Below are 26,666 nucleotides of genomic sequence, written 5' to 3'. Positions count from 1 at the left end.
TCTTGAGCTTCACAGCAACAAAAAAAACATTACATAAGGTCATTCTTATCTACGACCATTGGGATGCTGAAAGAATGGAGATTAAAGATGTATAATGTCCACACCTCCCACTCATGGTCCTACTAAGTTGAGCAAGCTTTCTCACTTTATCTAGCTTATTTTAAATGTTTTCTTTTAAATAATTAATTTTGTTCTAAGCAATCATTCCAGATCTAAACAAAAAAGAAGAAAAAAACAGCTGGTTGTTACTTTTAGCTCGTTATTCAACCTCTTAATCTTATTTTTAGCCATTCATTTCAGCTTTTGTTGCTATTTGTCCACAGTTGTTTAGACGTATTGCTGTTTTTATTATTTGTGAAATAAGAGACTCTCTTTAACCCCACACTGACTGTGACAAATTATGTGTGCACCATAGAAATGTGGGTTTTGAGGCTTATTATTAATTTAAAATAGAGGAGTGCAACATTTTAAACCTCCAGGACAGCGGCCCTCACTGGACATCCCAGTAGAAAATCCTAGAAAAATCCTGTTTTGAGAGCTTGTGGGTCTAAAAGAATGAATGCTTTAAGTGTAACACTGGGGTAAAATCCAACTTCTTTGTACATAACAAAATAGAGGTTTTACTTCTCATCTCATTTAGAGCCTGCAACATGGAATCTGTAAGACTGTTGGCTAACCTAACAAAGCGACTACCTCCTCCTGCCACCTTGTGTATGGTTTAAAAAGATGCTTTGAGTTAGCAGACAGTCAGCTGCTTCAGAGAAATTGTGAAATCATGCCATGCTTTTAAACCTCAGCTAAGTTTTAGTTTATTTTTTATTTCACTTCAGTATCTCCATCTGACACAAAAGATGATGTCACTGCTTATAAACAAGCCCCCCAAAATAAAATCTCTATTACAGCCTGAGGACTGCTTGTCTGACCAAATCCTTTGCAAGTATAAAACACATATTATCATTTCCTAAGTTGTCAGGAAGAAATTAGTAAATTGTCAGTCATTTCACCTCATGGCATATGGGAAACATTTGACATATCAACTTTAATATAATCTGTTTTGAGTTGGCAGTTTATTTCAAGTGCTCAATTTTTGACTAAAGAGAAATAACATGTTAATAGTTTTAATTTATATTTTTCCCATAAATAAGTACACACATTGGTAACACAACGGGTCTGTCCTGCACAGACAACTGTAGACCATTTGACGCTGAAATGCTGAAGTAGAATGTCAGTCTCATGGAAAAACAGGCATGTTCAAATACTTTAAAAATATTTTATTAAAAAAAAGAAGAAATAAACAACTTGAGACAGGGCTTTACTCATGTGAAGCAATCAAAAACAAACAAAAAAAAAAAACAAAAGAAAAGAAAAAAAAACATGTTTTTATTACTTACGTCAATTAAACCTAACAGACTGTAAGTTAAACCGAATCTTTTCAACCTGAAGGGAGAATAAAAAAATAAATAAATAAAAAATAAAAAAGAAATGATGGTGGCTTAGCTTCTGCTCTGGTCCTTTTGAAGTCTTTTTTTTTCCTTAGATACATTAACCAGTCTGGTGGCAAGCTGCAGTTTATTAAATCCAGTCCAGGGTTGAGGTTCTGTATGTCCAGGCAGACTGTCAGTGGGATTCAGTCTAAAAAGTATTGCGTGCTTCTGTGGGTCGATGCTGCTGAGCCAGCTTCCCGTAGCCGCCTCTGGCTGGGTCGTAGTCTTGCCTGTACTCATCCCTCACCTACACAGGAATGAAACCACAGTCAACGGTAAATGAAGAAAATACACATGCTGATACAAACAAAAAGGGAAAAGGGACATTATAAAATAATTTTGGAAACTGGCTATGTAAAACAAAACAGTACATATTAGTTTTTGTTTACTGATGGATCTTGGTTTATATGTTTTGATCGTTCTGACTCACATTGAGTATGAGTTCAGAAGATATTTCTCACCAAAAAAAGAAAGAAAAAAAATATATACAGTGAGAGAGAAAGTTTAATTTTAAAAGAATATAACTTTTATTTAAAGGGCCTAAAGTTTAATTTGGTTTTTATTAGAATTTGAAAACTGACTTCATGGATTATATCTATAAAAAAATGTTGTGGACATATTTACATGAACTTTTTAGAGTCCAAACTTAAAAGAAAATAACCAACTCACAATTGGACAAAATCAAAACCTGTAATAAAGACTCAGTGGTAAGCAAGAGCTCTTTCATCATTTTTCTTTGGTTATGTCTCCCTCCATGACACCCATCATTGATTCAGATGTGCAGGAAATGTCATTATCATCTAGAAAATTACTGTGTGTGTGTGTGTGTGTGTGTGTGTGTATATATATATATATATATATATATATATATTTATTTATTTTATTTTTTTTATTTTTTTTACATTTATTTCTTTCCTTCCTCTGTCCCTCAATGAATTCAAACTTTTTTTTATAAAATAATCTTGAGTAGCACCTTGTTTATGATTCAAATGCAACAGGTGCAAATTAAAAGTCCATCTCATAGCTTAAAGGAACGTTTGCACTTGGATCAACAGAGAACTTCTGAGTTGCAACACACACACCGTTATGTTAATTGGAGGATCTCATCTTACAGTGACAATTAGCTTTTTTTTCTATAAAAGTACACTTATTTCCATTTTCCCTTCACAATTATTCAGTCCTTTGCCCAATACTGATGTTTACACTTTACCAAACAACCAACTGTACATCACTGCAAAACTAGAGAAGACGTTGTAACTCACAAACACAATCTAATTCTATTTGCTATACTACAGTAAAGTTTTCATCAGCTATATTTAATCCTGCATCATTTAGGAAGTCCTAAAAATTGCATGTATTAAAATACCTTGACATAATGTGCTGCTTTAATACCATTTCAGAATGTGTCGTTTCTCAAATGCAGTGCAATGCTGTGCTTTCCGTTAGTCAAAACGATGCTGTGCAGAATATTCCAAACAGGCAAAATCATGTGACAAAACAATCCAACTGTGCAAAAGACTTGGCTCTTCTCCAGTTAAAATTATAACAATAGCTGCTTATCAGTTCCCGTCATTTATTTACCTCAACTGCTACTGGGTTTAGTTTTAGAAAACACTTCAAGGCTTTTCAAAATAGCATTTTGCAGTTTAACGGCGAGTTTAAAAGTCCAATGAATCAGGTTTAGGCTGGGCTTACACCAGACGACTTTTAAAAGATTTGCACAAGACCCTGAAAGACTACCAGCTCACATCTAAAGACCAATGTTTAGAGTCTTAAGTCTCAGCCTAGTCTCAGACTGAGATTTGACAAACACTGTGAATCTATAGGGTCACAAATTACAAGACTGCAACTAGATTCTTTTAGCATTTTTTGTGACATGTTGGACAGTTGATATGGAACAGGGCTGATCTGCACACAGTAAAGCAAGCAAGGGGAGAGTTTCCCTCCAGGAGGGAATTACACATCCTCATTATTAAGTGCGGCTTTGCATCTCCACCAGGTGTTACACCGACTCATCAGAATCTGGAGGGATGAATGAGTTTTTATTCTCTTATTTGTTAGATCATTATACTGTAACGCATAAATGATCCACAGCAGACATTTACTTTTAATAACCACCCGCTCCTCTTTCTGGACGGTCCACCGACGACCTTTCATCACCGCTTCTTGTTTGTCTTTTTTTTTTTTTTTTTTTCCCCGTCCTTTTTTGCCAGTGGTCTGAATGTCGGGATTCCCGTTTCAGCTTTTGTCAGAGCTCATCTATTGGTTGTTGATCGTGTTTCGTCACTGCAACTTGCGATAATATATAACATGTTAGAAATTGTCGCAGATCCAAGACTGGAGAAAGATTGACATTAAACAGCGCAGACTACCAGCTCACACCTAATGACCGAGATGACGGGAGCACGCTGTGACTCCAGCAAAACTCCTAAGGTTTCCTAAAGACTTCCGTTTTTAGTCTGCGACCGTCAAAATCGTTTGGTGTAAGCCCAGCATTAGTAAGCATTAGGGTTGCTCGATTATGGGAAAAATGATAATCACGATTATTTTGATTGAAATTGAGATCTCGATTATTTAACAATTAGAGAAAGAGACCAGCAGCTATGTTCTGCCCAGTGTGATCTGGAAAAAATTAGTCTGAAGACATATCCTTTTCACGTTGAAATCTGCGTCAATAAAATGGGGACATACGGCTCTATGGTGCAGCTTGACCACAGGTCTGCAGCGGTGGCGAAACATTGGACTGTAGCCATGTCCTTCACAACACCCTCACCACACTCATCATCCAGGGCAGGGAGACACTCCACTAACATGGAGACGAGATGGCAGTGAAGCCGTTTGTCCAACATGTTGATGAGTTTCTTAAATCCCGGGTTGTTCACTGTGTTAACTGAGAAAAACGATCTGTTTGTTTATAACGTTTATCTCTCTGTGTCTCTGGATTATTTAGTCGCAACTCACAAAAACTGAACATTTTTCTATTTTCTTGTGTCGCGTCGCAAGCCCCCGTGTGTATGTCTGCGTGAACGATCGCAACATTTCACATGCACGAATGTCACCTGTCGCTTGGCTGGAGGAGGGCAGCGATTTCCACCTCATCGCGCAAGTTCGACTGAAAATGAATGGAGAAGGAGCGACGTCGCCTCCTGTGTGTCCAGCCCATAGCTGGCGAGGTGTTTGCAGCTAGCGCTGAATAAAACTAAAGCAGACGGGGCTGTGGGAGGAGCCTGCAGCAGAGCACTGCAATGAATGCTGCGTTCGATTTGCAACTGAAAACAGCACAAGAGGAAACTGCGAAGGGCAAAAATAATCGGATCCTTTCATTTTTACGATCGTTGAAAACCCAGAACGTAATTGTCATTAAAATTCGATTAACCGCCCAGCCCTAGTAAGCATCACAAATTATAAACTGCAGCCAAGAAAACATATTGGTAAATCTGTCCCTTTAATCTTCATTTAACTTCTGTGTGTGTGGAGGGAGTAAAGGAAGTTGGGCATTATATGAACTTTTTGTTTAACATCCCTGCAGTACATCAGCATCATCACACAATCATCAGTATGCCAAAACCCTGACCTGCCCTCCAGATTTGCCTCGACCATACTGCCGTCCCTCCTTGAAGCCTGCATCCCAGTCTGTCCTGATGATCCGATCGTCCAGCCGTGTGCCATTAACGAAGCGCATGGCATTTTCTGCATCTCCTCGTATGTAGTATCTGGTACAGCAGTAGTAAAGGAACACCATACACACTTTATGACCAATCTCATAATAAAGTATGGCATTCTGGTCGCCACCCACTCTGGCAGACACATTACTGGCTCTGTATCTTTGTGTTTTTCCTGTACTTTAACGTGAGTTAGACATTTTATATTTGGGCCTGATAATAAAAAAGGATACTCTACAAAGCAGAATCCGCAGGCTGTCTTCTTGATTTTATCCAGGCCAATGACGATGCGCTTGACATCTCCACATTTGGAAAACAGCTCGTGTACCTGTTCATCAATTACAAAATTAACACATTAAAAGAACATCTTCATCAAAACAGGTTTGAAATGCACCTGAATTTTAGAGCAGAAACTATCTCTGGTTGTGAATATAAAATTTAAAAAAGTATATAACACTCAAATACACAGGATGACTTGGTTTAAGTCATAAGATTTGATTTCAGGAAGGATATGACAAGAATTAAACCGATCCCCAAAATAGCAGGTGCAGGATTTTGACAGATGATCTTACCTGCTCCTCAGTGGTGTAAAAGGACAGGTTCCCCACATACAAAGTGTTGCTCTGTTTCAGCAGCTTCTCCTGTTCATAGCGGTTTCCCTGAGACACACAAGCAACATACAAATGTGTAAACTGGTGCTGGGAATCTATACCACAGTTAGCTCTACCCATCCTAACTAGCAGAAGCAAATGCCATCTTAAACACAATTTCAGATAGTTCTGATAAAGTCTGAGATCTTGATGGTTGTGGACTAAACACAAACACACAAAATCGAGGTATTGCACACATACAGAAAAACTCAAATAGGAAATAATTCCACTGGATGTAATATAAATAACTTTTGGTTGCAAATGAAAAGAGAATCGTTCTTTTTTGTTATTTAAGATTATTTGTTTTTGCAGAGATGCATTTACTGTTAATAATTAGTTTGGAATTTTTTCTGGAAGAACTGCTTGGCTAAATGTTGTCTGAGATACTTTAATGTTTATAAACGTTTGAGAAAACCAAATTTAACCGAATTAAACTCACTAAATGCTTTTTTGTTTATTTTACACACGCAATACTGATAATCACAACACAATGATAAACAATACTACTATCATTCATGGCACCATTTACAATTACCCAGACAAAATAAGTTTGCGATGTTTCCCTTCGAAACCTAACATTAAAATGAAGTGTCTACCACAAGTGCAAAAGCCAGTGTTCAATGAAGATTTTAATAGCAAGTTCTAACATGCAAAATTTCAAATGAATCCCTTTGAAGCATGAATTGCCATGGCAATGTTGTTTGCTAAGCACTACTAACTGCTAGCTTGAAAGACAAATCCTTTTCGCTGTTAGACTCCAGGAGCTGGCTACCGCAAATTATTCAATCACTTACCTTAAAGTGTTGATCTCTATATTGGCTAATGTCAATGTAAGAATCACTATTCAAAGCGTTTAGCTTAGCGGACATTTTGAAGAAATCGCAGATGGGCGCTATGGAGATCAGTTCAATTTTAACGCAAAATCACTTCCAGTTCACGTGTCCGTTCATGTAATGGCTCCGGGTTGAAGGACTGCATTAACTGCTGGCTAGTGGCGCCGCCTACTGGTAACATTCATGTGCTCATCTAGTTAGATGTAAATTGAATTCGGATAAAATTATTTACATGAACTAGCTTAAACAACGTGTTTGTTTTCTAACATCAGCGAAAGTTGTTTTAGGAATCTTTTAATGCGCATTTATATTGAACTTCAATAAAGACCACACATCTACATTGTTTAATAAGTTGGAACATTTTCTAAGTTTATCTGCAAACCCCCTCTGATTTGTTTGCTTCATTCATGTGGTTGAAGGGGGCGTTATCGCCAAACAAGCCATCATATCTGAGCGTGTCATCCGCAAGTTCTAGATTGAAGACTCCGTTCACCCGGCTCGCCGCTTGGTTACCCGGACGGTAAATGGAGCGGACCAGTGTGTGAAATGTGGAGCCTTCCTATTGGCTGAAATTATTAGTGGCTGATGAAAAGACCACTATCTCATTTGTTTATTTTCCCCATTATGTTTTGGCATTTTTAACTAATACTGATCACAACTATTACATTCTAATTTTGTCAGATATAAGAGTATAAAAGTTTTGAAGGGTTTTTGGCAAATATTTGACCAATACTTTTATGGAAAAAAGTTTGATAAGCACATTTTTAACGACTTGAATACTTTTCTTGTGGTGCAATAGACTTGCATTCTCAATGGCATTCATTGGATATAATCTTTCAATATTTTCTTCTTCTTTTAACAAGATAAAAATTAGTCATAACACACTGCAAGCAGAAGTATATTGTATTGCACTACATTTTTGTTGTAATTAACTCAGATCTCCATGACTTTTTCTACCAGTTAAAAAAAACAAAACAAATTAGCACATTATAAATTGTGCCCTGGAGATTTACTGCAAATCCCAAAGTCTTCTGTATATTGTTCTAAAATCAGGATATCATCTAAATATATCCAAAAATACATTAAAAATCACAGTAGTTTGAGTTTCTTGGCAAAAACAGAAACAATAAAAAAAGGAAAGAGAAAATTAGTCACTGGGGTCACATTTTATTATCACAATAATCAAAGTAAATAAATACTATTGGTCTTACTCTATCTCCAGCTTGATGTATTAACAATGTAAATTATCTGTGAAAAAAATGCAGATGTAAATTAACCTACTTGGAAATCCCGAACAGTTAAAAACAAGATTAGATCATTTTCCCTCAGCAAAAACTGATTTAGTTACTATCAATTCCCCTGGTGTTTAGCAGGAATACACCACCAGTTATGATAACTTTAGTTCAATACATCAGGTCACACAATAAACCAGTGAAAAGAGAACGGTGGCTCTGCTAAGCAGTGTTGACTTGACTCTCAGATTTGCTGTGTAATCTCCTCTCAGAGGTCAGATGGTCTCCACTTGATGCTGCAGCACCTTTTGGAACCTATTGGATAAAAACAGGAAGCTGAACTTTCAAATAACGGGGGAAAAAAAGAACTTCCAGGACCTTTCAGAGATTTTGCAATAAACCTGCAACGTTATAACTGTATTCACTCCCATCAGTAATGTTTAATTAAGACTCAAGGCTTATTTCACACTATCGCTAAATAAATATGAACATGTGTTATTTTCTTGGACAATAGAACACAAAGAACTGATGATGGAAATAAGCTCAATATATCTTTTTTTTTTTTTTTTATCCTAAAAGGTGGCAAAAAACCGCCTTCCACGGACTGGTAGCATATCTGTATAATCTTACGTTTTCAAAGCTGCCATCTTTTCCATCGTCAAAGGTCGGATCTTCTCTCGATGCTCAGCAGCTCCACTTCAAAAATGAGCGTCGCTCCTCCGGGAATCTTCGGAGGAGCTCCCCGGTCTCCGTAGCCCAGCTCGGAGGGGATGACCAGCTTCCTCTTTTCACCCTCGCACATGCCTAGGAGGCCCTGGTCCCAGCCTTTGATCACTTGACCGGTTCCCAGGGTGAAAGTGAAGGGTCGGTCTCGGGGAATGCTGCTGTCAAACTCGGTGCCGTCCTCCAGCTTTCCGGTGTAGTGCATATTCAGCACGTCACCCTTGCGGGACTTGATGGGGCAATTGTCCACTCGCTTCTTGATGCCGATCTGCAGCTTCTTTTTCTCGGCCCCCTCAACCTCGGATGGGCCGAGAAAAAGCCCCGCCACCACGACCAGCAGGAACACCCGCATGACTACAGTATATGTCCGTGAAAAGATGAAGAATTTTATTTGTTCAAAGTCCCGTGAGCAAGATTTTGACAATGAATAAAGGAAGCAAGCTGGTAAACACTGAAAGCCGATGGCTACTCAAGCTACCGGATGTAGTTCACCGGGTGGTGCTACCAGATAAGGATTCCGCCAAAACTGTGAAAAATGACGCCTTTGTATTTATTAGTATAAACCTGTCAATTCTAGTTATGAATCAAATATCCAGATGTTTTTATAGATTAAAAATTTGCTTAGGCTAATAAAAATAAAATAACGAAAGATATGTTTGTTTTGTTTAATATGAATGAAATCAGATAATGAAAGCAGGCTATTAAAATCTGTTAAATTGGAAATACCGCAACAAACAACACATCAAATATTAGAACTGAGAAATACTGTCTTTTGATACATGTTCATTTTAAATGGATCATGTCACAATAGAAACTGGTCCTTTACTTAATATTCAATTTCACAATATGTTTCATGGTGCAAAATTGTGAAAAAGTCTAAATGGATGTTAAAAGGGATTTCCTCATCGGTGGTACAGTGCTTTATTTAAAATTAAATTGAATCTCTCAAGGCAAGAAAAAAAGTCAAAGACAGCCCATGACAAAATTCCACGTTTTAAACAGACAATTAATTTCTAGGATTCAGTGTATCAGCTCTGAAACATTTCTGAAGTCACTGTTTGAAGAGTTTCTTCTTGTGTCCATAAATGCATAAATGCAACACCTAAAATAAATGGTAAACACATAGCTTGTATTTGCCGTAGGAAACAGTAGATAGGGTAATTGTATTTTTTCCACAGTACTAGTTGAAATATACCTCCAAAGAAATTAAGAATAAGAATAAGACAGTCCCTCAGTGGGGAACTTGCTTTGATACAACAGTACAGGTGCAGTACGCAGCACACAGGTGATATCAAACAAGAACAAGCACACAAAAATAATAAATGACAATATGTACAGTATCTGACAGGGTGATATTGTGTTGTATATAAATGTGTACATAAACATGTATCCTTGACAGAAAAAGACAGTTTACATATGTTCATTGTAAAGTCTGACAGTTGCGTTGAAAAGGGATTATAAACTTGTATACAAAATAACTTTTACAACTGAACTTGGAACATGTTGGGTAAAGGGACATTTCTGGGAAACAACCAGAGCAAGTCTGATCAACAGTCCAATCCAGAAGGCGGCAGTAGTGTATCATATAGCTATTTGCAAACCAGCCTAATACCGTAGAAGAAGAATATAGCTTCCTCTCTGTTACTGTTATGTCATTCACTGTAACTGGTCGGTCACGTTCTACACCTGAAGTAAGTCATCCTCTCCTGTATAAATTTCCACTTTGGTGTAAAGTCTGTAAATGTACATCTTTATTTAACTAACGTCAACTGTGTAACTGTTATGTCTTTACAGGATTGAAATTTAACGAGGCAACAGTTAGCCGGTTAAGCTAACAGATACCGGACATAATGCTCTCTCGTATGTTAGCGTACCTTATCAACAACCTCCATGTCGTTGACAAGTTGGCTGAGTCCCGTCCAATTCGTAGGGCGGCCCAGATCACAGCGTACGCCATCACTAAAGCTCAGATTGTTGGTCGGGACACCTCAGAGCGGGTCCTGCGGTCCCAGACGCTGCGGCAGGTCCGGGAAGAGGCCGGCAGAGTCCCCGGTAACCTGGAAGAGATGAATGGCCGCCTCAAGAGAGTCCGAGAAACATTTGTAAATGAAGTCAAGGAGGGATGGAAGGACGGCTCCAGGCAAATCAAGAAATAAGGAGGACAGAATGTTTGTAGTGTTAAAGTGACTGTTAGCAACATCTGATATCTTTAAGCCTTAATTCTTGAAGTGTGGGAGGCAAGCAGAATGACTTACGAACAATCTGCTTCAGCAATGCACACAAACAGCCTGACGGTGGCCCCAGCTGTCAGAGTGGCTGGTTGGTAATAATGTGAATAAAAAGTACTTTATGATGAACTGCAGCCAAGGAAATACAATAACTCCTTGTACATTGCTGATGAAAATTCAAAGTGAGTTTAGACTCTTTTGGCTTGCAGGGAAACAAGGGGAAATTGTTTAATTGATGTGAATAGACTGAGTGGAGCTTCAAATTTAGTTGGCATTTAATAAAAACAAACATTGGAACCAACTTTTATAAAGGACTTCTTTACATAAATCAAAGAACATTTTTTTTAAATTTTCTTCCATGTGCAATAATGTATCCGTGACACTGATCCTGCCAAAGAGCTTTTATAGCTCTCTACTTGTAATATTGGAAAAAGAAAAATGTACATATATATAGAATATGAATTTACCAGTTGTGACTATATGAATAAAATTATTTATTATACCAAAGAGTCTTCTGTTATTGTTTTCAGTTAATGTGTATAAGAAAAAAAAAATGGGTTTAAAGAAAAAATGTTTGTGACTTCATTGTCTTGGTGTGACACAATAAAGTGCAAGACTATATGTGCTCCTACACGTTGACATGAATGCATTTACAGTCCACTTTATAGTGAAGTAATGAAATTTTATTGCTTTCATTTTTATAGAGGTAGAAATACATATTTAAAGGTACATGACAATGATTCCAGCTTTAGTATTATGTAGCTTTAATTATCAAACCTGCATTCATGAGTAGCGGTACTGTAAGATTACCAATTTAACTTTTTTTGGGGGGGGCACTAAAAAAAGGCACTGATTTATAATTATTCTGTTATTAAATTTAATGGTTGATAATGTTTTATCACCCCCTTCCCCATTTAATAATTCATTGACATTTCTTATGGGACGTTGAATGACACAATTTCCCTTGATGTCACCTTGGAACCCTAAAAAAATGTTATTAAATCTGACTATATTTCATACAACTATGCATCATCAATAATTGATCTACAAAAGAAAGAAAAAATCTATAACAATTATAATGTATTTTGTATTGTCATTGTCATTGTTCTCCAAGTGGGTATTGCGGATGAATAAACTAACTAACTAACTAAAGAAAGAACAAAATCACACAAATATCGTCCATTAAAATCTCTTGCACATTTGCTTTTTAAAAAATTTTGTTTAGCTATAACAAAAAACTAATTAGAATCAGTCATGAAAAAAAATCTCAGTACCAAAGAGAAAACACTAAATTTAAATAAGAAGTAGAAGACTAAAATGAACATCTGCAGCTCTAATGAACTAATTCTGACATAAATTTAGATGAAATGTTAATACTTAGCAAGATTAGTTTAAAGCTTGTTTTCTGATGAGAGAAAGTTAAAATATGCAAAAAATAATCTTAATAGTGTAAATAATGACAAACCATTTAATAGTGGATTTTGCTGTATATAACTTTATTTCATTTTAACAAGGACAGACAGGGTGCAGCTTTATGCAGTAATACTTATGCAGACACACTGGCCTGGCAACTAAATATTAGTCACATGTTACATCATTTCACACAGAAATAAATCTCTATCAGGAGGAAGAGAAGTTACTAGTTTCTGACAGCATGAGTCAGTACATATACACTGATATGGCACCTGAACTTCATATAAAAATAAATCTCTCAACATAGGAAAATACAAATCTAATCAACATTTTAACACATGAAATGAACAGCACCAAACACTAGAAGCTACTCATGATTTGAACCAATAAGTCTGAATTAAGAAAATGTCTTTCTGGATTGAGTTATTTTGATTTAAAAAACTAAGATTTAATCTTTCTTTTTTTTTCCTTTTTTTACTTGTGTCAATCAGCACTACAAATATTGCTTTTCAAATGTATTTACTTGTTCTTTTACTCTTGCATGACTAAGAAAATTTTGTCAAACATACTTCCCAAACTAAACACAGGAAACATTTCTTACTTAGATTAAAAATGAGTTTAAATTAAACAAATTTTTATTTAAAAAAAAAAAAAAAAAATGAAAGAAAAAAGGCCTGTTTGCTTTTTGTGTTCTATGTCAACACCAAGTGTTTGAAATGGGAAAGATGGTTTGGATTCAGTTATAAAACATTAGATAAGTGCAGTTTTAAAGATTTCTGGGATAAAGTAATATTTTTTCAGATTATTTTCTGTTTATGAAACACATTTTTGAGGGACAGTGTTGCATCAGAGTAATGTAACAGGTGGCAGCATATTCACTGATATGGCAGCACACCCTCAGTAAACAAATGGCAGCAACATCTTCCCTCTTATTCACACTAGCTGGAAAATTTGTAGCCAACTCACATGTCTGCCACTAAACCAAAGTGTACTTTGCATGCTTCAACCCTAGCTTAATTTAAATCCAAAGACAGATCCAACACGATGCATTCTCCCACTTAGTAGCCTAAATTAACAGTCAGGTAGAAATGATGCAAAGTGACAAGAGCAGGACTGAGCGGCACTAAACTGAAACTATGATGTTTGATTCAACTAGACAGCAATCAGGATGGTTAAACACTCAACATTAATGTGCAAAAAGCGATGACAGAAAGAGAGAAAAAAGAGCCAAACATGGAGTGTCTGAAACTGGAGAAATGGAAAAGAAATTACAAAAAAAAGAGCTATAGGAGAAGAGACCAGCATTGTTTCATTACATCCAGACATTGGTCAGTATGAGGCTCAGCAGGGCCATCAGCAGCAGCCACACAGATGATGCAGCTGTAAATACAGTCAGGAAATACAATTAAATGTTGTTGGTAAGACTGGGTTTTATTAAGATAAATGCCCATTTTACTAAGTAGAAGGTTCCCTTGATACTGTTATCATTTATGGGCACTAGCCCTTCATCCTTGCCAATCTGCTTGTCATTTGTCTATCTATCAAGAAAACTTAATGCAGTGATTTTTTTCTTTGAAACGTTACCACAGTGACTCATTTAACTGCCTCATTTCCAAATATTTTACCTGACAAGTAAAATGAGAATTTAAAAAGCTTCCAAATTAGAAGATGGATCTTGCTAGCTTCAAATTTTAAAGATATTATTCTTTCTGTTAGGAAAATATTCCCCAAAATGTCAAACTATTACTTAAGTTCAGTCAAAAACAGTCTGTTAAATTTTACCTGTGCTTGATGAATTGCACTCCATGTCAACCAGTGAGTTCAGGTATCCCTGACCCAGCCACTGTTGGTATGTTTTTCTTTCACCAACACCCACAATGCGAATAGTAGAATCTTTGAAGATGAGATCTGTACCACTGTAGTCCTGAGAGTCAAACATCTTGAAACCAGGACCAGCATCGCTGCCAAAATGTGTCTATAGAGAAAAGATAAAGGGACAGACTGAGGGATTAGACACAAGGAGAAACTACTGATGTTTGGCCAACAACATTGTTCCCCACATGTGTAGGATCAAAACAGTAATGTATAATCCTCTTAGGGCTTAGTGGCGACATATGTGGACAGCACTTTATGGAAATTCAGAACATTAGTCCACATATGTGGACATAATTTTTCTCTAAAAGTAAACAACATAAATATTTGAAGCTTGGTTTTTATTCTAATTGGGTTAAAACAAGCCCAAATAGCAAAGAGAAATAAAAAATGTAAAAAACTGCTTGGGCCTTAAGAGGTTAAAGAACACATACAAGTCCCTGTTTCTGTTGCTTTCTAACTTAGCATTGCTGGAACCCATGCTGGCTTCACGTCCTTTGTTTTGGACTTTTCTCCGAGAAAGAAGTTATAGGGATTCAATTATACTTTGTAATTTATTTCTGAAAGACTGCCAAAAGAAGTATAGTAGCTATAAGATGCACAAAAAATAAACAATACTGGGTCAGATCCATCACCTAATTATTCTTAAATTAGCTCATAAGTGAGGTGCTTTTTGAAAGTCAAATATGAATTCTCAGAGGCCATAAGCTTCCTTGCATCACAATTAATCTTAAACCTCTTATTTTAATCATAAAATATTTACAGAACCTTTATCCCATGTAACTTGCAGGTGTTGCTGCACATTACATACATGTGACGACTTACCTGTGCATAGTCCAGGAGCCCATAGACTGCATGGATATTGGTGTCTGGTCGTACCATTATAGCATGAGAAGGGACTCTGGCCAGGTTACAGTAATTATACTGTGTAACCTCGGCTTTAGTTCCCTGGGAACAGAGTAGCTGGAAATCTTTAGACTGGAGATCTGTAGCCCATGATTCAGATGACTGACCTGAAAAAGCAAAGTCAGGGCACCTCTTACTAAAATTTCCAAGACCGTTAAAACTAGATCTTGGAGTAACATGTCTTACCATTGGTGTTTTGAAAAACAGTGGAATGCTTGACAAAAGCCACGTCTCCTTTACCAGTAGCCAGACACCTATATAAAGAAATTAACACACACACACACACTGTTCAAATAACTTCCTGACTGGATACAATTAAATTGTTGGTAAGGAGCTGAGTTATGTTATCATCTGATTTTTTTCCCACACATAAAACTTTCTCAGATGAATCATCAGTAAAAATAATTAACAATTTTGTTAAAAAAAAAAAAAAAAAAAAAAAAAAAAAAACATATCCAAGTTCTGTTTCAGCAGGATACATCTAACTACAGGTCAACATTATGAGATGTGCAATGCTAACAGCAGGCTAAATTTACTTTCTTCTGTAACCTATGTCAGTTTTAGATGCATTCACTAGATGCAAATATGATAAAACTGGGCACAAAGTAAAACTGAATGACTTATACAGGACTAGAGTATATAAAATACAGCATCTGCTCCTCCTTGCTCAGCTTCAGTGAAACATGTCTTTGTGGTAAGGTCCAGGTATTGGGGATATTTCTATTACCTGAAGGCTCCGTCGTATCCATCATACAAGTCTTTTCCCTTCTCGCATTTGTTCTGTCCTGAACTGTCTCCCACACACAGATCACACAGGCTGCTGGGGAAAGTGGGTTGATTGGCACCAGGTACACAGCTCTGCTTGAAGAATTCCCCCACCACTAGGCATCATGGGACACAGGAAATGCAAAGTCAGAGTGAGGAGGGAGAGTACAGGCTTCTAGATCAAATTATTTTAATATCTGTTCTACCTGATGGACAGCATGATTTGAATGACTGTGAATTTTACAGATTGCAGGATCTGAATGAGGATGGCCTGTACAATGCATGAATTGTAGCTATTATATACTTATAGGTAACTGTAAATCCAAATCCATGCAAGCTAAAAAGCATCGTTGGAACTTTTGAATATTGTAACAATGCATTAAAGAGCCTTTTTGTTTGTTAGTTTTTTTAGTTTTTTTTTTTTTTTTTTTACAATTTTGCTGATTCTTTAAACTCAATCATTCACTCTAAAAAGACATCAATTTTAAATGAATCCATAAAAAGCTGGAAACCACACACTTATACCAACCTTGTGGTATCTGACAGTGCTGAGGGCGGATCAGGTGTCTTTCCATCAGTGTTGACACAGGAACGTTCCAGCCAGCCGTGCGACCATATCCAGTGTGGCAGGAGCGTTTATCACGCAAGTCGTCCAGGTTACGGATGTCACTGCTAGTCTTTCTCACCACCGCTACTGCATAGTAAATGGAACCATCACGATCATCTAGACAGAAAAAGAAAACATAAATAAATAAATAAATAAAAATCATATATATGAGGTGATCGTCTTTAAAGTATGTAAGCATGTCTAAGTGAAAGTGAATGATACCTGTGTAACTCTCAGCAGCAGCAGGGACTAAGCCATAATTTTTGCCTGCTGCGTAGATGTAGCCTCCATCTAAGGTGATGGCATCGGCTTCTTTGTTCTACAGGAATACGAAGAGGAAGATTGGATCAAGATGCCAGAATAGCAAAAAAAGAATAAATAAATAAATAAAAATGAAAAAATAGTTTATTTTTCTGTATTTTCATATCTTTAATTTCAAAATGAAGCAACAGACCAGCAGTTCAAGATCTGTTACCTTGATTCTCTCCATGCAGTCAGTCAGAGAGTCCCCGTACACACAATTAACAGTTGGAGTCAGATTTTGAGTTTGGAAGGCCACACCCATATCAGCACATTTCTGCTGCTCACCGCTGGACAACACACACCAACGCAGGACTTTAGGGATATCTGTTATAAAGGTATATAGATGGGTACACAGGAGGTTAGTCATATTAAGGAGAAAGCTCCCACTTGCTCTTCTTTGCTCACAATGATATAAAAAAAGACTCCTTTTCACATTAGATTTTATTACTGAGTAAGCTGTTAATTAAATTCTAACTTTTGATTTTTGATCAGTGTTTTGCAGACATGCCTCACCTTCAGGTTTACAGTCCATGGCCTTCATAGTGTCATGATAGATGTCACCCATCCACCTCTTTGGGTCCTCTGACTCGACCCCCACAAACATCACAGTGGACTCGGAGAAAAGAACAGTTCCTCCTCCATATTCCGCAGATGAGAACATGTTGAAATTTGATTTTGCCTGCAAACAGAAGTTAATCTTAAAATATGCATCACAAGTATAATTTCCCATTATTAAATGTAATGGTGCTTTGTTTTAGTGATTCAAATTTATCATCTAAAACCCCCTGTTACAGGCTTGAGTAAAGCCTCTAACTACCCTGATGTCATCTAATCCATAATTTTTGTTCTTAACTTGAATTCTCTAAAAAAAGGGATGAGAGGTAAACATTGTTTATCCAAAGTGCTAAATTGAAATTTGGGCTTGTTAAAAAAGAACAAAAAAAAAAAAAAAAAAAAAAAAAAAACTGTATTAATGCTGATCAACAAAGTGGTCCAATCCCAATTCCTTCTTTTGAATCCTTCACTTTGACCTGCCACTCTGTTTTGCAGAGGTAATATGCCTCTTTTATTTTAATCATCAAAAAGTAGTAATCTAACACTATAAGTGTCAAAGAAAAGTGGTAATCTAACCATATTTGTGCAATGTGGATTTTGTTTTCAGAGGTAACATTTTCTCAAGACACATTTAGACTCAGGTGACAGTTATAAAATGAGATTCTGATATTCCCGATGTACAGAAATGTAACCATATGGCTTAATATGGTGCCACTGATGTTCACACAGTGCTCCTGACTGTGAGTGTTGCTACTCTGGGGTCTTGTTTTGACGTACCAGACCTTCGTTCAACATGTTAAACACCACAGAGGGAGTGATGTCACTGCCAACTGCAATGCCACGAAAGGGGATGCGAACCAGATGGCACCTTTTCCACTGAGTGACAGGAGCTCTGGTGCCATCACGGCACAGCAACTCATAATCTGATGACTGCAATGGCTTTGCCCAGTCCGGGCCATGACCTTGGAAAGAAGAAACTGGTTAGCTTAAAATGACAAGGAATATCCTAACTGAATAGGGCCAAATAAGACACTAGCTGCTATAACAACTCTTAAAGACCTTACCATCTGTGTTCTCCTCGACAGTTGTATGTTTGATGAAGGCCACTTGTCCTGCATCTTCAGCCAAACACCTGAAAAAACAAACAAAAAACAGTTAAGATTTCAAAACTAGCAGCATTGTTAGTGTGTTTCTCAGTAGTTCTTCTGCTATAAATAGGTAGTGTCCATCTCTGATATTGACTTTTGTTTTGTAGACTTGAGTCCTGTTCACTACACTAAACATGCATGCAAACATGAGTATGTCAACTGGACTCTCATGTCCTTACACCCTTAGTCAGTCAATTTGTTGTTTAGTAAAAAAAAAAAAGGTCAGGTTCCTAAAAATTGTCTTCTCTGATGTTTTCTCAGGGTTGCAGTTTTTTTTTACATTTCCTTGAGGAACTATCTGACTGTACACATAAAACACGCTACATGCTTCATAACCATGACACAGCTCTTGGTGAGTACTTCCTAAAAGATTTCTAAAGGTTAAAAAAATATTTAACATCAGCTAAAATAATAAAAATTTGTTTCTAAAGGAATCTTCAAAAGTTATAGTGCACTGGTTAACCTGAGCAGCTGTTGACTTTAGAATAAAATAAGAAACGCTAAATGTATTTATCTTACTTACATTTGTGGATCATTTTATCTTTTTAGTTCCAGTGTCTTTTGTCATAAATCAGTGTTATTTTGTCTTTTTCAGTGATAAGATACCAAATGATTCAGCTTAAACTGAATAAAAAGTGAGTAAAAGTGTATGTGTTAAGTATTTGGTAGTTGAATAAGGCTTACCTGAAGGCTCCTTCGTAGCTGAAGTACAACTCGTTATTGTTCATCTCACACTTGTGTTGTCCTTTACCGTCTCCTTTGCACAGCTCACACAGAGATGTAGGATCACCAGGCTGGTTAGCTCCAGGGATACAACTTGCACTGAAGAAATTTGCAACACCTGATCACGGACACACACATACACATGCACACAAACATTTTCAGAGTGCTTTTAATGGCTACGCCAATGATTTATTGTATGGAAATATGCAAATGCTGAAGTGGCACATCAAAATGGTAAATGGTCCATATTTATTTAGCGCTTTACTGTACCTGGAACGACACCCAACGTGCTTTACATCATACTTCACATTCACCCATTCACACACACTGATGGCGGAAGCTGCCATGCAAGGAGCTCAACCACGACCCATCAGGAGCAATTAGGGGTTCGGTGTCTTGCCCAAGGACACCTCGACATGAACCCAACTTGGCTGAGGATCGAACCGGCAACCCTTGTGTTACAAGGCAACCACTCTACCTTGCTGAGCCATGCCACCTCTAAAAATTACCAAAATTTTGGTATAGCAACTGCATGTAAGGAAGATACACACCAGGGAATCTGTTAGCACTGCCATTAACTGATTGTTTTAACTCTTTTTAGGAGTCATCATTAATTACTTTTTAATTAATAGTCAGAGTCATCTGTATTGTGTTTCACAGCACATATTGAAATCATAACATGTGTCTCCTACCCTGGGGGATGTTGCAGCCCATCACTGACATGTAGCCCTGGTCTATGAGGTATCCTAAAGGCATATTCCAGCCTGCAGTTCGACCTTTCCCAGTGTGGCAGCTCCTCTTTCCTGCCAGGTTGTGGATATTGATGGCAGAGTTTGCTTTCTTCACAACTGCAACTGCATAATAGGAGGCAGCATCTGGGGAAGCAATAGCATGGTGAAACACTGACTTCTGCACGTGCTTGAAGAACACTGTTATCATGAGTTGTTCTTCATTGTTATCATCAGGGAATGGAACAATGATCTAGAAAGTCAAAGGATAGTCTGGTTTATTTATTCATTTATTGACACCATTTTTCATTCACAGTCATATTTATATCCTCAATATTACCAGTGTTGCAATTTCTCCCCAAGCATAATTTTTTTTAAGTGTATTTATTTCTCTGTCTCCTTTTTACATTTCTATATGCATTTCTGCCTTATTATGTAAAAGAGGGGCGGTCTTTTAAGGCATGACTTGGTAGCAGATCCTCTCCTGTTGGTCAATTGACACTGCGCAGGTCACAGGCTCTAAATGCAGGGAGGACCATACAGCCAAGCCTCCCTGGCTCTACTACTTGTGGCCTCAGAAGGGAGATGGAGGTGTTGACTTTCAATAGGAGATTGCATAGTACCTGCTCTCTTAGCTGAAAATCACACAGTCACTGATGACTGTTTACTGTTTGGTGTGGATGCAGTAACTGAGAGGGTGCTCCAGCTGCAGACATGCACAACTAAAAAAGGAACTGTCTGAGGTCATAGTAAAGTTGGCTGTGATGCTCAGAGAATGTTGCCTGGATTGTTGAGATAAAACTTTTCTAAATGTTCCATGAATGTTTGCTGAAGGCCGCAGCTAATCTTTGGAGAATCTTCCCTGAACCACTGTTTCCCTTCCACTTCTTTCCAAACTACCTCGGATTGTAGAGCCCTCCTTGATTCTGTCATAATACAAATTTTTCTCACTTATAAGGACAAACATACAGGAAAAATAAATGTATTCAATTACTGGGTTATTTTATTTCATTAATCAATACAGCTCTCAATGTCCTCCAGCTGTCATGACCGTATTATTATTAATGCTATTAAAGTTAGCATATTCCAGGACCTGGTCTTATGTGGTCTGGATGCTAAAAAAATAACCCCTGTAAATATTCTACACAAAAGTAGATTAATGGAGCAGAGAAAGGGCATTAATAATACTTGAAATAACAAGAAAGCAAAAACAAAGCACTTTTTAATTATGACATTCTTAATTTCATGATGCCTTTACCAACTTTTTTTTAACATTCTTGTTTCTTTCTGTCATCTTTCTTGCATCTGCTGATGTCTGACCTCTGCCACAGCCTCACTGTGTATAAACATCCTTTCTGCTTACAGAGCACTTTGGTGTTACATGTTTTAGATAAGTCATATTTTAAACATTATTTGTTGTTCCTTCTACACCGGATGAAAGATTCTTATCTGAAAATCTTTCCATCAATATCAAGTCTAAGAGTTGTAGTTTTGTTTTTTTTTTTTTGTTTTTTTTTTTTTTGAACCAAGAACTAATATGGCAAGGTCTCAGAGAAAGAAAGTGGAATCACCCTTATGTATCTTGAAAGCTGTAAATCAGAACCTAATTTCAACATCGTCACAGGCGCTTCACTTTTTTGTGAATTAAACAAGTCATTTAAATTTACTTAACTGAGCTGGATAAAGTAAGCACAGGTAATGGATGGATGGATAACACTGCTGAGTAATGAAGAGCTGAAATAGACCAGACAAAACTAAGGAGAACTGTATTAGTTAATTAAATAAAATAACCCAGTAGCTGAATACATTTATTTTTCCTGCATGCTTGTCCTTATAAGAGAGGAAAACTTGTATTATAACAGAATGTCTGAAGGCTCAGATATGAAAAGGCCGTCCCTCTCACTTACATAATGAGGCAGAAATGCATACAGAAATGTAAAAAGGAAACACAGAAATAAATATGGTTAGAGAAAGGAAAGGAAGAAAATACAAGATTGGAAATAATGAGGACATACATATGAGTGTGAATAAAAAAGTGTCAATAAATTAATAAATAAATAAAATGGAAAAAAAAACTAAATTAAATACAGAAATAAATCATTTTGGGGATAAGAAAATGTAAAAGGAAAATAATACAAAAATAAATACAGACATAAAATAAAGAAGGAAATAAAATTTTAAAAAGAACCAAATGAATAAATAAATTAAACTGAAAATTACATAGAAAGTAAATAAGTAGGAGCTTTAATACATGTTAAATAAAAACAGTTTAAAATGACAATAGAAATATACATTTCTGTCACATTTTATACAGCTTTTAATAGAAAATTAATTTTTATTTATTTGTTTATTTGTATAATTTATTGGCATAAAATTTTGTTTATTGATTTTTTTTATATATTTCTGTGTTTATTTTTGCCATTTTGATGTTTCATATATCTAAGCTGGAATATGTAAACCATAAAATAAGTCTAAATAAATGAAATGACAATAAGAAATTAATCAATTAACTGAAAAGATTTTGTTGTACATTTAGTTTTTAAAATTATTTCCACTTATTTACTTAAATGAGAAAACCTGATTCTCAAGTTAAAGTCAGCAGGTTAGCTTAACCATGCAAACTGCAAGTGGATTTTGTTCAACTCTTTACAATAACTTTTCAGTTAATTGAAGTTGGCAGGCATTTGTATATGTACCGCTGTCTTATGGTGGACCTAATGATCCAACCAGCACAGCATTTCAGTCAGGTTGAGGTTTGAACTTTGACTGAGCTATTGCAACACTTTGATTCTTTTTCCTTTCAGCCATTCTGCTGCTGTACTTGAGATCATTGTTCTGTTGTATGACCTAATTTAAACCACTTTGTAGCTTTCAGACAGATGGCCTCACCATTTTAATCATGATTCTATAATACTTTCTACAATACTTTTTCTTATCGTGCTGACATCAATTTTAGCACTCCCATGCTAACTGTGGTACACCTGAAAATTGATCAAAAGATTTTTTATCACATCTTCATATGTAAAAACTAACCAAAGAATAACAAAAAAGAGAGTCACAGTGATGATACATCATTGCTGTTAGTCATTTCAAGTCAAAAATTGAGCCTTACCTCCACTTGTAGTCTTTGATTCACTTGCAGCCATCTTTAAGGTGCTGCCGGCTTTTACTGCATTATAGACGTCAGTTGAGAACACAGACAAAGCATCTGCTTCTTTTTTCTGTAGAATAGCAGCAAAGAAAAATAATAGATTACTATTTTATTAAACATTTAAAAGCAAATATCCTTTTATTAATTTTGATTTGATGTTAATTTGACAGACACAAAATTGCACAATAGCACTCTGATCTAATAAAGCGTGCAGTGCTGCTGAAGCTAGTACCAATAGCTTTCAGATATTTAAATATTCCCCCTCTGAGTGATCTTATATAGATGGAGTCACTAGAGTAAACATGCTTTTAAAGCCTTCATTTCAAGGTAGAATTGATTTTTTAACATGCAGTATATATTGTACTAACATCAAGTCATACTGTCACTTCATCTTCAGTTAACTGGGACATCTTATCAGAAATCTCCCCCTATGCCTTAGTCATAAATCTTGTGTTCCCTGATAACACTTTAACTTTATAGCAACTTTCTCTTATCTGCTACATAACTGCTTGCTTTGCCACTTAAACATGTTAATAATGCAAATAATGCAAAGGAATGCATTTTGTCAGAATTAAAGTTTAATTCAAAGTTCTTGTTATTCTTATTAATTAAATTGCACCTGCAGTTTCTGAATGCAGCCCTCAACTGTTGTCCCTGGAACGCATCTGAGGAGGGGACGGATGGAGACATCAGCAAACGCCTGGGACATGGCCTGGCATTTTCTTTGCTCAGGGTCTGAGATGGTACACCATCTGATGCTGCTTTGGCAAAACACTGTAAGGGTAGGGATAGATGGATTAATGAGTCATATTGAATCTAATTATAATTCTATTAACTTGGGCTTTCTATCTCAGCACAGAAGTTACCAAAAAGTATAAAAAAATAATGACTGTAATCTGCACTTTTTCTTTTTTTTTAAGGAAATCCTACAGATGAAATAACATGTAGTTTGAAGAAACATGTGGAATACAGAACTTTTGAATTAAATGTATTGCGATAATATCCATATATACAAAGATTTTCTCATATCAAAGAAAGACTGCCATACTTTGTATGCATTTATAGTATAATTATGGTTATAAAGGTACTCTTGCTTACCAGTATGTGCTAATAGCAGCAATGTTCCCACTGTCCTCCACATGGCCATGGCTTCAGTCACGCTCCCACTCACTGCTAGATAAAATAGCCTCTATGTGTCTCTGCTCCACTATATGATGACGCTTCTGTCAAAGTCCTTCTTCTATCTCCAAGATCTGGCTTAAAGTCCTCATGTAATACCCACATGAGCCTGGGATTTACTGATTTACAACTCAGTCATCTACAAAATGTGATTAAAGGAGTTTTTGAGGCTCAGTTATTAAAGTGTTCCTGCCTGTGTACCTGGTGTGACACGTCTCTGCTGCCGCTACCTGGCTGCAAGCCAGAGTTTGGACAGAGAGGCCTTTTACAGTCCGGACTCCACCTCTGCTTTGCTCTCACTCCTCTCCTCCACTTGTGTGGGGCTTTTCCACTGATGCACCATAGGAAAGAAGGACTCAGACCAACAGTGTCTGCGATGACTCACTCACTACTCTTGCAGCTGAGAAACAAAAATATGTATTGACTCTGTACTTGCTTACCTGAAAAACTATCCTACATCTCTGACTAAGAAGTGGATTTTTGTGTGTGGGTGTGATCAGAAGAGGCAAAAAGTTATGCTCCTTTTACCCTGTTCTGTCCAATGTTAGAAAGCAAAGGAGAGGCAAACAGAATGCTGTAGATCAGAGATTTTATGTGTCATAATCAAATATTAAAGTTCTAAACTTGAGAGCCCACTAAAGACAAGCAACATAATTATTTAAATGATTACTTTGATTTATACAGTATACTATTGCTCAGACAGAAATGAGGAAATAGTGTACAACATTAGGTTATTTGCTACCTGCACCTTGTCAGGTTTCCAAGGAGAAGCTGGACACAAGCGCAGGTATGAGGAAAGTAGACTTTGTGTGACAGGCATGACACACCTAATATTATTTTTCAAATATAAAAGTGTCCAAAACCAAAAAGGAACTTTTTCCATAACTGTGTTATTGACCCTTCAGTTGAATGAAGGCAAAACTGAAATAATAGTTTTTGGAGCCAAAGAAGAAAGATTAAATGTCAATACTCAGCTTCAAACAGCTTAGTTAAAAACTAACAACCAAGCCGGAAATCTGAGAGTTGTCAACGACTGAGAATTTTAGCAGTTATATTAAGACAGTTGTGAAGTCAGCCTATTATCACTTAAAGAACATGCCAAGAATTAAATGACTGATGACTCAGCAGCATTTAGAAAAAACTGTATTTATCTGTAGTAGACTGGACTACTGTAATGCTGTCCTCACAGCTCTCCCTCAAAAGTCCATCAGACAGCTGCAGTTAGTCCAGAACGCTGCTGCTCGAGTAATTACTAAGACCAAGAAAGTGAATCATATAACTCCAGTCCTCAGATCTTTACACTGGCTTTCTGTCTGTCGAAGAACTGACTTCAAAATCCTGCTCTTAGTTAGAAAGTTCTGAATAGTTTAGGACCAAAATACATTTAGGATCTTCTGGTTCTTTATGAACCAACCAGATCCCTCAGGTCATCAGGGTCAAATCTTCTTTCTGTTCCCAGAGTCAGAACTAAACATGGAGAGGCAGCGTTCAGCTTTTATGCTCCTCACATGTGGAACAAACTCCCAGAAAACTGCAGGTCTGATGAAACTCTGAGCAGTTTTAAATCAGGGTTAAAGACTTTTCTGTTTGCTGCTTTTTTTCTTTCTGTTTTTATTTCATTTCTTTTTTTTTAAGTTTGTTTTTAATGCACTTGTTATTGCTTCCTTCACCCTGCTGTAATGCTTTTATTGTTTCATGTAAAGCACTTTGAATTGTCTTATACAAATAAACTTGCCTTCACAGATACTCCAGGGTGCTTTGACATCCCAGTTGATGCACCTGATACATGAACTACTTATCTAAATAAATTATTAAATAGTGGTCAATTTGTCCAAGTCAAAAAATAATTTCCATCTTATTGTTTTAATTCTTTCCATTCCAGTCATTTTTTTATTATTTTTCTTCTGTCATCTACGGTTGTGTTGCAACATATTTATTTTTCTATCTATGCTTTATTGTTTAAGTAGAACTTTTTGTTTCTTACTTCATGTAAGTCTTTATATCTGTACATCTGCTTGGTCATAAAACATTAATGGCTTTGACTGTTGTGCCACGTTCAAGTTCAAATTTCAACATGGACCATTTCCACCACTGCACTGCTCAAAAGAGAGTTAAAGAATGTAACAACAGCTGCCATGCTATTAGTCAGATTTATACAACACTTGTTTGTTTTATTACAGAAGACTGTTTTGTTACTTTTAATTGACGAACCTCAAGGTCATGTCAGAATTCCCTCTTTTCTTTTATTTCAGGATTTGGCCACATTAGTGTGCTGCGATGATTAGGATTCATGTCTGGGACCTGCATATATTTTTTTCATATTTTAAAACACTAAGTATAACAGCTTTGAAATTTATGTCTTGTGAATTTTCAGACAAATTGTTAAAAATAAAAATGGAATAATTAACAGCTCAGAGTGTCATATGTTACAAAATGCTGCTATATTCACAAGACGCACATGACTGAGTGAGGATGTTAGCGACGACAGCTGAGCTAAGGTGTCA

At 36.6% G+C, this 26,666-nt stretch overlaps 4 protein-coding genes across 4 annotated transcripts; 1 reads left to right on the top strand and 3 right to left on the bottom strand.

Annotated features, from left to right (window-relative positions):
- Window positions 1-1,532: 1,532 nt before the first annotated feature.
- Window positions 1,533-6,746, bottom strand: ncbp2 (nuclear cap binding protein subunit 2). The gene is made up of 5 exons (XM_042005876.1): window positions 6,591-6,746; window positions 5,719-5,805; window positions 5,380-5,474; window positions 5,059-5,197; window positions 1,533-1,731 (listed from the first exon to the last, which is right to left on the bottom strand). The coding sequence occupies exons 1-5, from the start codon at window positions 6,663-6,665 to the stop codon at window positions 1,633-1,635; spliced, it is 495 nt and encodes a 164-aa protein (XP_041861810.1). The 5' UTR covers window positions 6,666-6,746; the 3' UTR covers window positions 1,533-1,632.
- A 1,034-nt stretch (window positions 6,747-7,780) lies between these two features.
- On the bottom strand, window positions 7,781-9,080 carry fkbp2 (FKBP prolyl isomerase 2). Its single transcript, XM_042005877.1, has 2 exons — window positions 8,492-9,080; window positions 7,781-8,176 (listed from the first exon to the last, which is right to left on the bottom strand). Exon 1 carries the CDS (start codon window positions 8,934-8,936, stop codon window positions 8,520-8,522), a length of 417 nt encoding a protein of 138 aa, XP_041861811.1. The 5' UTR covers window positions 8,937-9,080; the 3' UTR covers window positions 7,781-8,176; window positions 8,492-8,519.
- A 1,095-nt stretch (window positions 9,081-10,175) lies between these two features.
- Window positions 10,176-11,314, top strand: si:ch211-162e15.3 (protein NCBP2AS2). Its single transcript, XM_042005878.1, has 2 exons — window positions 10,176-10,275; window positions 10,379-11,314. Exon 2 carries the CDS (start codon window positions 10,435-10,437, stop codon window positions 10,738-10,740), a length of 306 nt encoding a protein of 101 aa, XP_041861812.1. The 5' UTR covers window positions 10,176-10,275; window positions 10,379-10,434; the 3' UTR covers window positions 10,741-11,314.
- A 973-nt stretch (window positions 11,315-12,287) lies between these two features.
- Window positions 12,288-25,136, bottom strand: meltf (melanotransferrin). Its single transcript, XM_042005875.1, has 17 exons — window positions 24,990-25,136; window positions 24,082-24,910; window positions 23,603-23,757; window positions 22,945-23,053; window positions 19,797-19,979; window positions 19,066-19,222; window positions 18,298-18,365; window positions 18,011-18,195; window positions 17,192-17,357; window positions 16,851-17,002; window positions 16,598-16,694; window positions 16,298-16,492; window positions 15,731-15,884; window positions 15,190-15,257; window positions 14,923-15,110; window positions 14,008-14,200; window positions 12,288-13,605 (listed from the first exon to the last, which is right to left on the bottom strand). The coding sequence occupies exons 2-17, from the start codon at window positions 24,128-24,130 to the stop codon at window positions 13,538-13,540; spliced, it is 2,187 nt and encodes a 728-aa protein (XP_041861809.1). The 5' UTR covers window positions 24,131-24,910; window positions 24,990-25,136; the 3' UTR covers window positions 12,288-13,537.
- Between the last annotated feature and the right edge of the window lie 1,530 nt (window positions 25,137-26,666).

The sequence above is a fragment of the Melanotaenia boesemani genome, chromosome 14, assembly GCF_017639745.1.
Source record: "Melanotaenia boesemani isolate fMelBoe1 chromosome 14, fMelBoe1.pri, whole genome shotgun sequence".
NCBI lineage: Eukaryota > Metazoa > Chordata > Actinopteri > Atheriniformes > Melanotaeniidae > Melanotaenia > Melanotaenia boesemani.
This window is presented reverse-complemented; position numbering and strand designations above follow the sequence as displayed.